This window comes from Adiantum capillus-veneris, chromosome 8 (assembly GCF_014529385.1).
Source record: "Adiantum capillus-veneris isolate H3 chromosome 8, ASM1452938v2, whole genome shotgun sequence".
NCBI classification, from domain to species: domain Eukaryota; kingdom Viridiplantae; phylum Streptophyta; class Polypodiopsida; order Polypodiales; family Pteridaceae; genus Adiantum; species Adiantum capillus-veneris.
This window is the reverse complement of record NC_140938.1, coordinates 74,232,415-74,246,632: the sequence shown is the minus strand read 5'-3', so window position 1 is coordinate 74,246,632 and position 14,218 is coordinate 74,232,415. Positions and strand designations below refer to the sequence as shown.

General features: G+C 49.3%; 1 protein-coding gene across 1 annotated transcript in view; it reads right to left on the bottom strand.

Annotated features, from left to right (window-relative positions):
- Window positions 1–14,218, bottom strand: part of LOC147452380 (uncharacterized) — a 283,958-nt gene that overhangs the window by 210,663 nt on the left and 59,077 nt on the right. Inside the window, exons 10-11 of the mRNA XM_086518094.1 lie at window positions 514–765; window positions 177–361 (exon numbers count right to left, since the gene is read on the bottom strand). Of these exons, the coding sequence (XP_086374220.1) occupies window positions 177–361; window positions 514–765 (437 nt within the window). The remainder of the gene's footprint in view (window positions 1–176; window positions 362–513; window positions 766–14,218) is intronic.

Below are 14,218 nucleotides of genomic sequence, written 5' to 3'. Positions count from 1 at the left end.
CTTCCTAGTATCCACTTCATAGACCACCACAGGTTATTAGTTGCTAGAACCTTTTTTCTTCAAACCATTTGAATAACCTTCTCTAGAAAGGACTTGAACTTACACCCTAGATAGCATTGAATACAGCGGATAAGGAACTTTTTATAGTAGACAATTAAAGATTTGCACTGACTTGCCTCTTCTCTATGTTGTCTTGATCCGTCTTGTGAGTATGAACTTCAGTAAGTAGATCTTTAAGTGGAAGTCTTTTGTTTTCCAGCTCGCTCTTATATGTATTGACCTCAACTTGCAACATAGGCTCGCAGAATTTAAACTTCTCCAGGTAAGTATTTGCTATTGAAGTAGCCTTCTTTACTGCAATCTGGTAGCAGCAACACAAGTTACCATCAGTCCTTTTTGCCAGGATGTTTTATGATTTAATGATGTTAAGTCTGTAGTCGCCATAACACAATGATAACAAAAAATAATTCAACAGTAAATAATTCTTTAACATCGAGACTTAAATTTCCTCACCTGTATACGACTCTTCAGAACCAGAATCTCTTCTTCAAGAAGATTGACTGAACCGATAGCTGCGACTTTGCTCCACATCAACTTCTCCATAATGGCTGGTTCTATTTGTAAAATAGATTGTGTGCAGCATATAGCGTTATCAAATGCTTTACAGACTCCATCCTCAAAGTTTTTCAGTGGTGTATTGTAATCGAAAACATTCTCTTCCATGTTTACAATTTCCAAAGCAAAAAGTGGAGGCTTTTTAACAATCTGACCAAATACCGAACAATAAGACCTCTCTCTCTCTCTCTCTCTCTCTCTCTCTCTCTCTCTCTCCACTAACCCCCCTTGCTTTAAGATCCACCTACAACTTGCTCTCTCTCTCTCTCTCTCTGCTGTGTTGCTCGCTCTGTGCTGTGCTGTGCTGCTCGCGCGCGCTGCTCGTTGCCGCGCTGTGCTGCTGCCTGGCTCGCGCGCGCTGCTCGCCTGGCTCTGTGCTGCGTGCTGCTACCTGGCTTGCCCCCCCCCCCCCCCCCCCCCCCCCCCCCCCCCCCCCCCCCCCCCCCCCCCCGCGCCCCTCGCCACCTGCGCTGCGCCCGTCGCCCTGCCCCCCCGCCGCCATGCCCTGCTCGCGCGCTGCACCACGCTCCCACTACACGCTGCCCTAGCCCCCCAACCTCTACGCGTAGTATGTCTCCCCCCCCTTTCCTACGCGTAGTATGTCTTGCCCCCCCCCTCTTTTTTTCTTTCACACGTAGGACTTCCGTCCTCTACCCATAGGGAGATTTTTTATTTTATTTTATTTTAATTTTTTTTTTCTTTGCCTTCTTCCCTCTCGCCCCCCTTCCCCCCACTCTATCTACCATACTTATTCCCACCCCCCCCCCCCCCCCCCCCCCTCTCTCTCTCTCTTAACTACCATTTTCACCCTCGGGCCGTACCGCCTCGCGCTCCACCACTAGCCGAGACCGCTGCTAGTGTGGGTGCACACGTGCATCTAACCCCTAACCCCCTTGCGGACGGCGATCAAGCATGAGGAAGACAAACGATAAAGCCGACACCCTAGAGGATGCCATTCAAAAATGCAAAGAGGAAATGACGAAGACCATCACCAAGTTGAACCGCAATCTCTGGGGCACAATAAACATTCTCGAAGGACGTGTGGTGATCCAAGAGAGCAAGATAAGCATGCTGGAAGACCGAGTGACGACCCAAGAGGAAGAGATCGCGTCACTAAAGAAAGAACTCGCCGAAGCCCGATCAAGAAACACACTGGCAGAGGGGGAACTGCAACCCTCAGTAATTGAAGAAATCAACACGATCAAGGAACAAGTACGGGCCATCAAAGAGGGAGAAGAACAACACAAAGAAATGACGACTTCTTGGGTGGATGGTCTTACCAAAACCCAACAGAAGGCGAACGAAGCCGAGAAATGGATCAAGGTGACCAAGAAAGGAAAAGACAAGGAGATAACGCCCACGTCCACACCCAACAACATCATTAACCAGACACTAGAGGAGGAGCAGAGGAGAAGGGTGCGCGGTTTACATGTGAGAATTTGCGGTCTTAAAGACAAAGGCAATGTGGACGAAGAAGTAAAAGAACTCACAGCCTTGATGGGGATTCATGAGCCGACACACACAAGGGCATGGAGAGTGGGCAACATAAAGAAAAATGGAGGCAGTGGAGAAACCTCAAAAGAAAGAGCACTCATCCTCCGTTTTCCCTCCATGGAAGCAAAGAAGTCATTCTTGAAGAAAAGACCAACTCTTAAAGAGACTGGCATCTTTCTCGGGGACGATCTCACCCTCTCGCAGATCACTCATATGCAGGAAGTAATGCCGGAGATTAGAGCGGCAAGGGAAAAAGGCAAGATCGCTTTTTACCGAGACGGAAAAGTAGTAATATTGGAGCGACGCTCCACATGACGGTGCGAGACTTATGGGACCACACTCAAAGTAGCTGCCTGGAACTGCAATGGATCTATGTGTCTTGATGTGGGTGCTTTTGAGGATAGCTTTACTGGAAGAGAAATCATCTTCTACTATGAGACACACCAGGCCCCGGGGCAATCCATGCCTCACATCAGTGGATATAGGTGGGAGACAGCCTACAGACAGGAGACACACTCAGAGCACAGAGGGCGGGGCTCGGGAGGAGTGGCAGTGTTATTTAGAGAGGATCTGCAGCCACTGATACACATAGCCCGCAGGGACGAGCAGGCCAGGTACATGTGGGTGAGGCTGAAAGCAGAGACAGGCAGATACCTCTATCTAGCTATTTGTTACTTTCCCCCGAGTACATCAGTTTATGCACCACCCAGGGGACAATCCCCTTTCTCTATTTTAGATGATGACATATGGGAGTTCTCTAGGGACAGTGACATTGTCATCCTCGGGGACTTCAATGCTAGGACTGCCCATCACCAGGCAGAGTTTTATGATACTTCAGAGGAGATGCTAAGAGAGATAGATGTGGCAGATACGGACCTTTCCAGACTATCACACGATATGGAATATACCGAGTATGGGCGACACCTGATAGACATGGGCACTGCACATGGATTGGCCATCTTGAACGGCCTACAGAGATTTCCTGCTGCGGGAGGTTTTACATGCTTCCCACACAGACATGGAGCCAGCACGGTGGACTATGTCATGGCACAACCGAATCTCATCTCTAGTATCCAGGATCTCACAACTGGGCCCAGACCGGTCGGGGTGGCAGTGGATCATGCTCTGGTGTCAATGACCATCTCTTTCCAATTCACTGTAGCACACAGACCACGAGTAGCAGCCCCTACTCGCTACACATTCACAAGGGAGACGGACTCTGTATACATGGACGGAATCTACAGACGCCTATGCACTGAGGACCCGGGGCGACCTCTGTAGGAGCTAACTACTATACTGACACAGACATTACATGAGGCAGCAGAGCAGAAGTATACCCACACACCCAGCCTGAGCAGAGCCGCCGATCTGGGAGCATGCCTCAAAACAGCTGGTACGATGAGGAGTGCCGCTAGACTAGAGCCAGACTTCAAAGGGAGGTGCTTTTGGGGGACGTCACCCACAGACAGTCACAGATAGACTTTCGACGCCTGGTGCGGCGGAAGAAGAGGGGTTTTCTGGCTCGACTCGAGCAGGATCTATATCAGCTATTCTTGAGTCAAGACTCACGTGAGGCATGGTGGCTCTTTCATGAGCAGTCCCCCCCCCTGCTATTTCCTCCACAGAGACCTGGGGTCAGTACGCATCATCTTTGTACACAGTACGTGAACAGCCGCCCCTCCCCAACCCCCCCGACCCATGCCCGCTGAGATGGTGAAGAAAGCTATTGATAGGATAAAGACTGGGAAAGCATATGATCATGAGGGCCTAGTTGCTGAGCATTTCATGCATGCCAAAGACCTACTAGCAAAGCTTCTAGCAGTTATGTTTAACCGTGCCATGTGTGAGGGCCTACCGGACACTTGGAGCCTATCTACGATCGTACCTATCTTCAAATCAGGAGACCCTATGGAGCCTGGGAATTATCGCACTATTATGGTTGGGCACACACTGGCACGGTTGTATGCATCCATTCTTGAGCAACAGCTGAGTAGATGGGCAGAGAGGGAAGGAATACGTGCAACTGGGCAAGCAGGATTCAGGAGAGGCTTCTCTACTCTTGACCATATCCTAACACTCGGGGCCATCATCGAGGAAGGCAGATCTCATAGGAGACGGATCTATTGTAGGTTTGTGGATTTCCGCAAAGCTTCCGACACGGTACCCAGAGCTAGACTGATGCGCAGATTACCGGAAATGGGAGTACCCACAGAACTCATTTGGGGGATCATGGCATTGTACAGATCAGTAGTAGGGCATGTACGCACCCCTGAGGGACTTTCTACACCGGTTCACTCCACTATTGGGGTGAAGCAGGGCTGCCCGCTCTCTCCCACTCTTTTCGGTATGTATGTGGATGAGATTTCTGACTACATTGACAGCGATGGGGATAAAGGTGCTCAGTTGGCAGGGACATGGATTCCACTTTTGTTATATGCTGATGACATAGTGTTGATCTCCGAATCCCCTGAGGGAATGCAACGTCAATTGGATGCTCTGCATGCGTTTGCCCACGAAAGTGGTTTGTCTGTCAACCTGAGTAAAACCAAGGTTATGGTGTTTAATACCACCCCTCAGTGGATCAGGAGGTCAGCACCTACATTCACATACGGCCAGGAGACTGTGGAGTACAGAGACGATTACACTTACCTTGGAGTGGCTTTTAGTGGACCTACATTCTGACTCAGAAGAGCAACAGAAACCAGACTTACTAGAGCCCATGCAGCATTGGGTAGATTGGAGAGGATGTGTTCGCAGGTTCAGTTTCAGGAGCCCCGGACGAAGCTCTGGCTCTTTGACACCTTGGTGGCTTCAGCATTGCTCTATGGAACCGAGATATGGGGACCTTCACTGGATCACCACGGGAGGCCGGGTCGCTCAGACGGATGGGGGAACATGCAGAAACCTCTCGTCTCTATGATCTCGCGGTTCATTAGAGCCAAGGCATCAGTACCACGGGCCATTATCCGAGCAGAGCTAGCGGCCCCCCCACTTGTGGTGGAGGCGCTCACCAGATCAATCTCCTTCATAAACCGCACATGGGAACTTCCTAGAGACAGATATGCTCGCATAGCACTTGAATCCTCTCGACAGTTAGCCATACAAGGAGATACAACATGCTGGTATGGGGAGATGACATCATGGTTTCAGGCACATGGGTTCAGCATAGACCGGATGCCACCATTCCATTACTCATTGGATGCACCATCTCTCACTCTTACACAGTCAGAGATCACCAAGCTCATACGCCAAGACCCGACCCAGCTAGACACCAGAAAGACATAGATACAACCAGCACAGGAATTGGGCACGAAGATGGCTTTCTACAGAGACCACCTTCTCCAGCTTACGGAAGATGGTTTTGTGGCGACACCCAGATACATGGATACCCACTTGTCTCATGGGATACGATGTGCTATTGGCCAGTTACGCACATCTTCTCACTAGTTGCGGATTGAGACTGGGAGATATAGCGGAGTACCAGCAGAGGACAGGACATGCCCCTTGTGTAACATGGAACCTGAGACAGAGCTACACTATACATGTCGCTGCCCCGTCTACTACGAGATACGAGGCCGCTTCCATTGCTTGTTCAGAGAAGGTTTTGGACCACTCTCAAGAGTCATGGGATACGAAGATCAGAGATGTCTTGGTTTGTTCTTGCTCGAGCTGCGCAGACACAGAGATAGCCTGATGAATGGCGAGGCTAGCTAGTCTCAAAGACGGATAACAGACTTCTTCAGAGCAGACACGAGACAGCCGCAAGAGCCACTACCACAGTAGAGCTCCCCCTCGTCTCACAACAGAGGCACACTGATTGACCGAGCGATTGAACTGGGGAAATCTAGGCGCCCGCGACTGTGAGGAACTACACAGCATCGACGGAGGCTACTACAGAAAATTCGGAGCACGCTGGCCAGGCATGCACGGCGCCCGGTCAGACTACTAACCATGGAGGAAATTGATGAGATTCGCCAACGACCGATGCTAGATCTCTTGTGATTCAGCTATCCCAACGAGCCACCCATTATTTTGCTTAGTTTTTTGCTTGGTTCACACCGATCACCGATCAACTTAGGACCCCATAGTATATATCTTTGTTTTGTACTGTTGTTAGGTTATTTTGTTACTCTGACTCTGTATCAGATCCACCACTTTGTAACTTTCGGGTCTCATAGGTCATTATGGCCTTTTGAAGACGTTAATATAACATTTCATTTCATTTCATTTCTCCATAGTTTTTTTTTTTTTTGTCATTTTGTCATCTTGTTAGTCTGACATTGTATAAGATCCACCACATTGTAACTTTCTGGTCTCATAGGTCACTTTGGCCTTTTGAAGACGTTAATATAACATTTCAATTCAATTCATTTCATTTCATTTCTCTCTCTCTCTCTCTCTCTCTCTCTCTCTCTCTCTCTCTCTCTCTCTCTCTCTCTCTCTCTCTCTCTCTCTCTCTCTCTCTCTCTCTCTCTGTGCTGCCCTGCACCCTCACGCTCCCTGCTTCCCCTGCCCTGCCCGCCCCTGCCCCTGCTGCTCCCGCACCCTCGCGCTCCCTGCTGCCCTGCACCCTCGCGCGCTTTGCCGCCCTGCTGTCCCTTGCGCTCCCTGCCCGCCCCTGTCCCTTGCGCTCCCCTGCTGCTCCCGCACCCTCGCGCTCTCTCGCTCGCCCCTGTCCCTCACGCTCCCTGCTGCCCTGCCCCTCGCGCTCCCCTGCTGCCCCCCCCCCCCCCCCCCCCCCCAACTCGTGCTGTGCTGCCCCTGCCCCCGCTCCCTCGCGCTCTCCCCGCAACTGCCCAGCCTAGCGTAGAGAGAGAAAGAAGGGGGGAAACTTCCGTAGAGAGAGAAACAGAAAAGCGTAGAGAGAGAAAGAGAGGATTTTTTTCAAGCGTAGAGAGAGAGAGGTGAGAAGCGTAGAGAGAGAAAGAGAGACTTAGGCGCGTAGAAAGAGAAAAAAGAAAGAGAGACTTAGCCCCGTAGAGAGAGAGAGAGAGAGAGAGAGAGAGAGAGAGAAAAAAAAAACCTTAGCCGCAGGGAGACTTTCTACCTCTCCTGGGGCAGCCTTCCGACCATGAGGAAGCAGAGTGGCAAAGATGACCCGGTGGAGGATGCCATCCAAAAATGCAAAGAAGAACTGAGCGAGTCCATTAGCAGGATTAACCGCCACCTCCTTGGTACTATTAACATACTCGACGCGCGCGTGGCACCACAGGAAAACACGATAAATACACTCGAGGATCGCGTGAAGGCTCAAGATGAGGAAATCGCACTACTCAAGAAAGAGCTTGCAGAGGTGCGATCATAGAATGTCCTCAAAGAGGGAGAGCTTCAACCCTCAGTAATTGAAGAGCTTAACACGATTAAAGAACAAGTGCGGGCCATCAAAGAAGGTGGGGAGCAACAAAAAGAAATGACGACCTCGTGGGTAGATGTCATCACAAAGACCCAACAAAAAGCAGAAAAGGCCGAAAAATGGATCGAGATTGTCAAGAAAGGGAAAGGCAAGGAAATAACCCCCACCCCCACACCAACCATCATCAACTTGACACTAGAAGAGGAGGCAAGGAGACGTGTGCAGGCCTTACAAGTAAGGATATGTGGCCTCAGAGACCAAGATAATGTGGAGGAAGAGGTGAAAGAACTCATGATCTGATGGGGGTCAACGAACAGACGCATACGAGGGCCTGGAGAGTGGGCACAAAGAAAAGCGGAAGCAACGGAGAAACCTAGAAGGAAAGGGCACTCATTCTCCGCTTCCCATCCATGGAAGCGAAGAAGGATTTCCTGAAGAAGAGACCGACTCTAAAGAAGACTGGCATCTTTCTTGGAGATGACCTCACCCTCTCGCAGATTGCTCATATGCAAGAAGTAGTGCCAGAAATTAGAGCAGCAAGGGAAAAGGGGAAGATTGCTTTTTACAGAGATCGAAAGGTGGTGATATTGGAGCGACGTCCCGCATGACGGTGCGAGACCCATGGGACCACACTAAAGATGGCAACCTGGAATTGTAACGGTTCACTTCGTCTTGATGTAGGGGCCTTTGAGGATAGCTTCACAGGGAGAGACATCATCTTCTACTCGGAGACGCATCAAGCCCCTGGGCAATCCATGCCACAGGTGAGCGGATATAGATGGGAGAAAACCTGTAGACAAGAGACAAGATCGGAGCATCGAGGACGAGGCTCAGGGGGAGTGGCAGTTTTATTTCGGGAGTAGTTGCAGCCATTGATATATATAGCGCGCAGGGATGGGCATGCTAGGTACATGTGGGTGAGGCTCAGGGCAGAGACGGGCAGATACCTCTACATTGCTATCTATTACTTTCCTCCTAGTACGTCAGTATATGCATCACCTAGGGGACAATCTCCCTTTGCTATTTTGGATAATGACATATGGGAGTTTTCTAAGGATGGTGACATTATCATACTAGGGGATTTCAATGCTAGGACTGCCCACCACCAGACAATATTTTATGATACTTTCGAGGAAATGCTTAGGGAGCTGGACGATACAGAGATGGGTCTATCCAGATTATCACAAGATGAGGAATACACAGAATATAGCAAATACTTGATAGATATGGGAACCGCACATAGATTGGCCATTTTGAATGGCCTACAAAGATTTTCGACAGCTGGAGGTTTTACTTGCTTTCCACACCGATATGGTGCCAGCACAGTGGATTATGTTATGGCCCAGCCAGGTCTCATTCCATTCTTTCAAGATTTCATGGTGGGCACTAGGCCAGTTGGAGTAGCAGTTGATCATGCTATCTTGTCCTTCACCCTGACGTTTCAGTTCAGCACAGCTCCATTAGGAGAGGTCCCTACACACATCCGGTATACCTTCATGAGGGAGACGGACTCTGTGTATATGGATGAGATATATAGGAAGCTATGCACCCAGGAGCCAGGACGGCCACTAGATGAACTCACTCAGATACTGACAGAGACGCTCCATGATGCAGCATCCGAAGCATACCACACAACCAGCCTACACGGAGACGATCTGGAAAAATACCCCAGAACAGTTGGTATGATGAGGAGTGTAGAGAGATGAGGATCAAGTTACAGAGGGAAGTGCTCATGGGTATTACCACACATAGACAGTCACGGATTATCTTTCGCCGCCTAGTGCGACGAAAGAAAAGGGCTTATTTATCTCAGCTAGAGCAAGATCTGTATCAGTTATTTATAAGTCGGGACTCGGGCGAAGCATGGAGGCTATTCCACGAACATTCACCACCACAAGCGGTCACCTCCACCGAGATATGGGGGGAATATGCCACATCTCTCTACACAACACCAGGACAACCACCTCTACCGGACCCACTAGAGACATGCCCGGAGACATGTTCTTTCTGTACTGCCGAGAGGGTAAGGAAAGCTATTGACAGGATGAAGACAAGGAGAACACATGATCATGATGGTCTGGTAGCAAAGCACTTCATCCATGCCAAGGACATGCTCGCAGAGCTCCTGACTATGATGTTTAATCGAGCCATGTATGAAGGCTTCCCTGAGACTTGGAGTATGTCCATGATTGTGCCTATTTTTAAGTCAGGACATCCCATGATTCCCGGGAATTATCGCCCCATCATGGTTGGGCACACATTAGCTAGGCTATATGCATCCATTCTTGAACAAGAGTTGAGTAGATGGGCAAAGCGAGAGGGCATAAGAACACCAGGGCAAGCAGGTTTCACGAGAGGTTTCTCCACTCTTGACCAGATTCTGACACTCAGAGCTATTATTGAGGAGGGTAGACACCATGGCAAGAGGATCTATTGTTGGTTTGTGGATTTCCACAAAGCTTTCGACACAGTGCCGAGAGCCAGACTCATACGCAGATTATAGGACATGGGTGTGCCTACAGAGCTGATTTGGGGAATTTTGGCTCTATACAGGACAGTGATGGGGCAGGTATGCACCACTGAGGGAATGTCGGACATGGTCCTCTCCAATATTGGAGTAAAGCAGGGATGCCCCCTATCCCCGACTCTTTTTGGTATGTATGTGAATGAGTTTTTGGACTACGTAGAGCGTCAGGAGGACAGGGGGGCTCAACTAGCAGGGACATGGATTCCGCTGTTACTATATGCTGATGATATTGTCCTGATCTTTGACTCACAAGAGGGGATGCAGCGTCACTTGGATGCTCTGCATACATTTGCTCGTGACAGTGGATTGTCTGTCAATCTGGGGAAAACCAAGGTTATGGTGTTCAACACCACACCACAGTGGGTCAGGAGGTCGGCACCCACATTTATGTATGGCCAGGAGACTGTGGAGTACACAGATGCATATACTTATCTTGGGGTAGTCTCCGGTGGACCGGTGTTTTCACTAAGGAGAGCATCAGAGACTAGACTGACGAGAGCATATGCAGCTTTGGGAGGATGTGTTTGCAGGTTCGGTTTCAAGAACCGCGAAGCTTTTTGACACTCTAGTGACTCCAGCTATGCTCTATGGAGTTCAGGTATGGGGACCCTCAGTAGACCACCATGGGAGATCTGGCAACACAAATGGATGGATATGTATGGAGAGGCCTCTGGTCTATATGATCGCTCGGATGATTCGGGCTAAGGCCTCAGTACCACATGAGATTATCCGAGCCGAGCTAGCCGCCCCCCCCTCGTGGTGGAGGCGTTGACGAGATCAGTTTCTTTTCTGCATGGTCTATGGGATCTCCCCAGGGACAGATACGCTCGGCTTGCCTTGGAGTCATCTCGACAACTAGCTCTATAAGGCGATACAGCATGTTGGTATGGACAAATGACAGCATGGTCTCAAGATGGATAGATTACCTCCGCTTCAATACTCTCTGGATGCACCCTCCCTGTCTCTCACACGGACAGAGATCACCAAACTCATACGTCAGGATCTGGTTCAGCTAAATACCAAGAGCACATGGATACAACCGACACAGGAGTTGGGCACGAAGATGGCCTTCTACAGAGAGCATCTTCTCCAACTCACGGAGGACAGCTTTGTGACTAGGCCTGTATACATGGACACACACTTATCTCATGGGATAAGATGCGCTATCGGACAGATACGCACATCCACACATCAGCTCCAAATCGAGACTGGCCGATTTCGAGGGGTGCCAACAGGAGCTAGGATATGTCACCTATGCAGCTTAGAGCCAGAGACAGAGCTGCACTACACATGTCACTGCCCGCCATACTATGAGATACGTGGACGCTTCCACTGCATGTTCAGAGAAGGGTTTGGACTTTTTTCTAGAGTCATGAGATACAAGGATCAGAGGTGTCTCGGATTGTTCCTGCTAGAGCTGCGCAAACTGAGGGAGAACATCAGAGGAAAGACGGTCTCAGAGACGAATCACAGATTTCTTTACACCAGCCACAGGAGAGCCAACGGAGCAGTCATTACAACAAATCTCAGAGCCTACTCATACTAGAGGTACACTACTTGATCGAGCCACGGAACTTGGCAGATCCAGACGTCCACGACCTCGGGGGATCTCCCACTACAGAGGAAGGCTGCAACAAAAGATACAGATCACTCTAGCTCGACATGCAAGACGCCCTACCAGAGTACTGACCATAAGGGAGGTTGATGAGATCCGACAGCAACCAATGAGAAATTTCATCTGAACCCACAAACACCCCGCCCCCTCCCCATTTCCTTTCTCATTAGCGTCTTAGTGTTATTTCTTTGTACCTTTGTAATTTCCGTACTCAGACATGGTATCAAATTCACCAATTGTAACTTTTTTGGTCTCATAGGCCATTTTGGCCTTTTGCAGACGTTAATATAACATTTCATTTCATCTCTCTCTCTCTCTCTCTCTCTCTCTCTCTCTCTCTCTCTCTCTCTCTCTCTCTCTCTCTCTCTCTCTCTCTCTCTCTCTCTCTCTCTCTCTCTCTCTCTCTCTCTCTCTCTCTCTCTCGGGCTATTCCTGCGTGAGCTGTTCCCTCTCTCTCGCGCGCCACCTGCTGTTGCTAAGGTGCTCTCTCTCTCTCTCTCTCTCTCTCTCTCTCTCTCTCTCTCTCTCTCTCTCTCTCTCTGCAGCAGCGCGTGCAGGGTGAGCAGTAACGCACAGGATCCAGAGTCATTGGACACAGCAGTTCTATTATCCAAGGTTACAAAGGCAGCATAGAAGGGAATTGACAACAGCGAGCAGCAGCGCAGACCTGCAGGGATTTATTTGCAAGGAATTTGGAAACTGCAGTGCTCACAGAAATTGCAAATTGACACATACAGAAAGCAAACACATGCCATGTAGGCTGAGTGGGGAAACATATGTATGCATAATGCGGTGCGTATAGGTTGCTCTCTCCTCTCTCTCAGAAAGTGAAACAAATAAGGCAAGACAAATGGCGGCGCACTACATGGTCACAAGCAAGAGGATGACAGCCATTGAAAAGGAGTTGAAAGAATGCAAAGCCCACATGGATGAGTGGAAGAAAGAGAAGAATTTAATTCTCGAGTGGAAAAAGAGGGAGGAACAGGCGAGGGAACTAGAACGCAAGGAGTTCCGGGATGAAGTTCAAGCTTTAAAAAGTAGCATCTCAGCCCTTCGGGAGGAACTCGACGAAACCAAAGAGGGAAGACGCCTTGAAGATGGGGAAATTCAGCCATCAATAATTGACGAGCTGAATAGTATACGAGCACAAGTCAAAGAAATAAAGGAGGAAGGAGAAATGAAGACCTCATGGGTGGAGGTTCTCTCCAAAACGCAAAAGAAAATGGACGAGGCTGAAAAATGGATTGAAGTTGTCAAGAAGGGAAAGGGCAAAGAAATTCCGACTACACCCGACATCATCAACAAAACACTAGAAGAGGAACAACGAAGAAGGGTACGCGCTCTACACGTGAGAGTGACCGGCCTAAAAGATTCAGATAAGGTGGACCAAGAGGTGAAGAGCCTCATGTCCATGATGGGGGTGGAGAAGCCCTCGCACACACAAGCTTGGAGAGTGGGCAAGAAGAGTGAAGGTAATGGGGAGAGTTCAAAAGGACGGGCTCTCATTTTGCGCTTTCCCTCCATGGAAGAAAAGAAAGACTTTTTAAAGAAGAGACCAACCCTCAAGAAAACAGGTATCTTTTTAGGAGATGATCTTACGCTCTCACAGCTTGCGCATATGAGAGAGGTCATGCCAGAGATTATAGCAGCAAGGGAGAAGGGGAAGTTAGCTTTCTACAGAAATGGACGAGTAGTGATTACAGAGCACCGCTCTACATGACGGTGCGAGACCTATGGGACCGCTCTCAGGATGGCAGTTTGGAACTGTAATGGTTCGTATAGACTTGATGTGGGGGCCTTTGAGGATAGCTTCAGAGACAGAGACATTGTTTTCTACTCAGAGACTCATCAGGCTCCAGGACAGTTGATGCCGCACATATCAGGATACAGATGGGAGACAGCTTGTAGGACATACACCAGAACTGAGCATGGGACTAGAGGATCAGGAGGTGTAGCAGTTCTTTTCAGAGAGGAGCTCCAACCACTATTGCACATAGTTCGGAGAGATGATCAGGCCAGATACTTGTGGGTGAAGCTGAGGGCAGAGACTGGACGTTTCTTGTACATCGCCATATGCTATTTTCCTCCCAGCACTTCAGTATATGCTTCACCCAGAGGACAGTCTCCTTACTCTGTACTTGATGATGATATCTGGGAGTTCTCCAGAGATGGAGACATCATACTCCTGGGGGATTTCAATGCCCGTACAGGCAGCTCATAGACAGGCTTCTATGACACATCAGAGGAGATGCTTAGAGAGCTAGAGCCAGAGGAGTTGGGACTTGAGAGATGCTCACACGACAGAGAGCATACAGAGTATGGGAGATACCTGAGAGAGATGACGACTACTCACAATTTAGCCATACTGAATGGCTTAACGACTTTCCCATTGTCTACAGGTTTTACTTGTTTTCCACATAGACATGGGTCCAGCACTGTAGACTATGTTTTGACACATCCGAGCTTTATCTCTCACATTCAGGATTTCACAGTGGGGCCCAGGCCAGTTGGGATAGCAGTAGATCATGCACTTTTAACATTATCAGTCTCCTTTGAGTACAATACATCTCAGGCCTCACGGGGTGGTGGACATACACGCTATACTTTTACACCA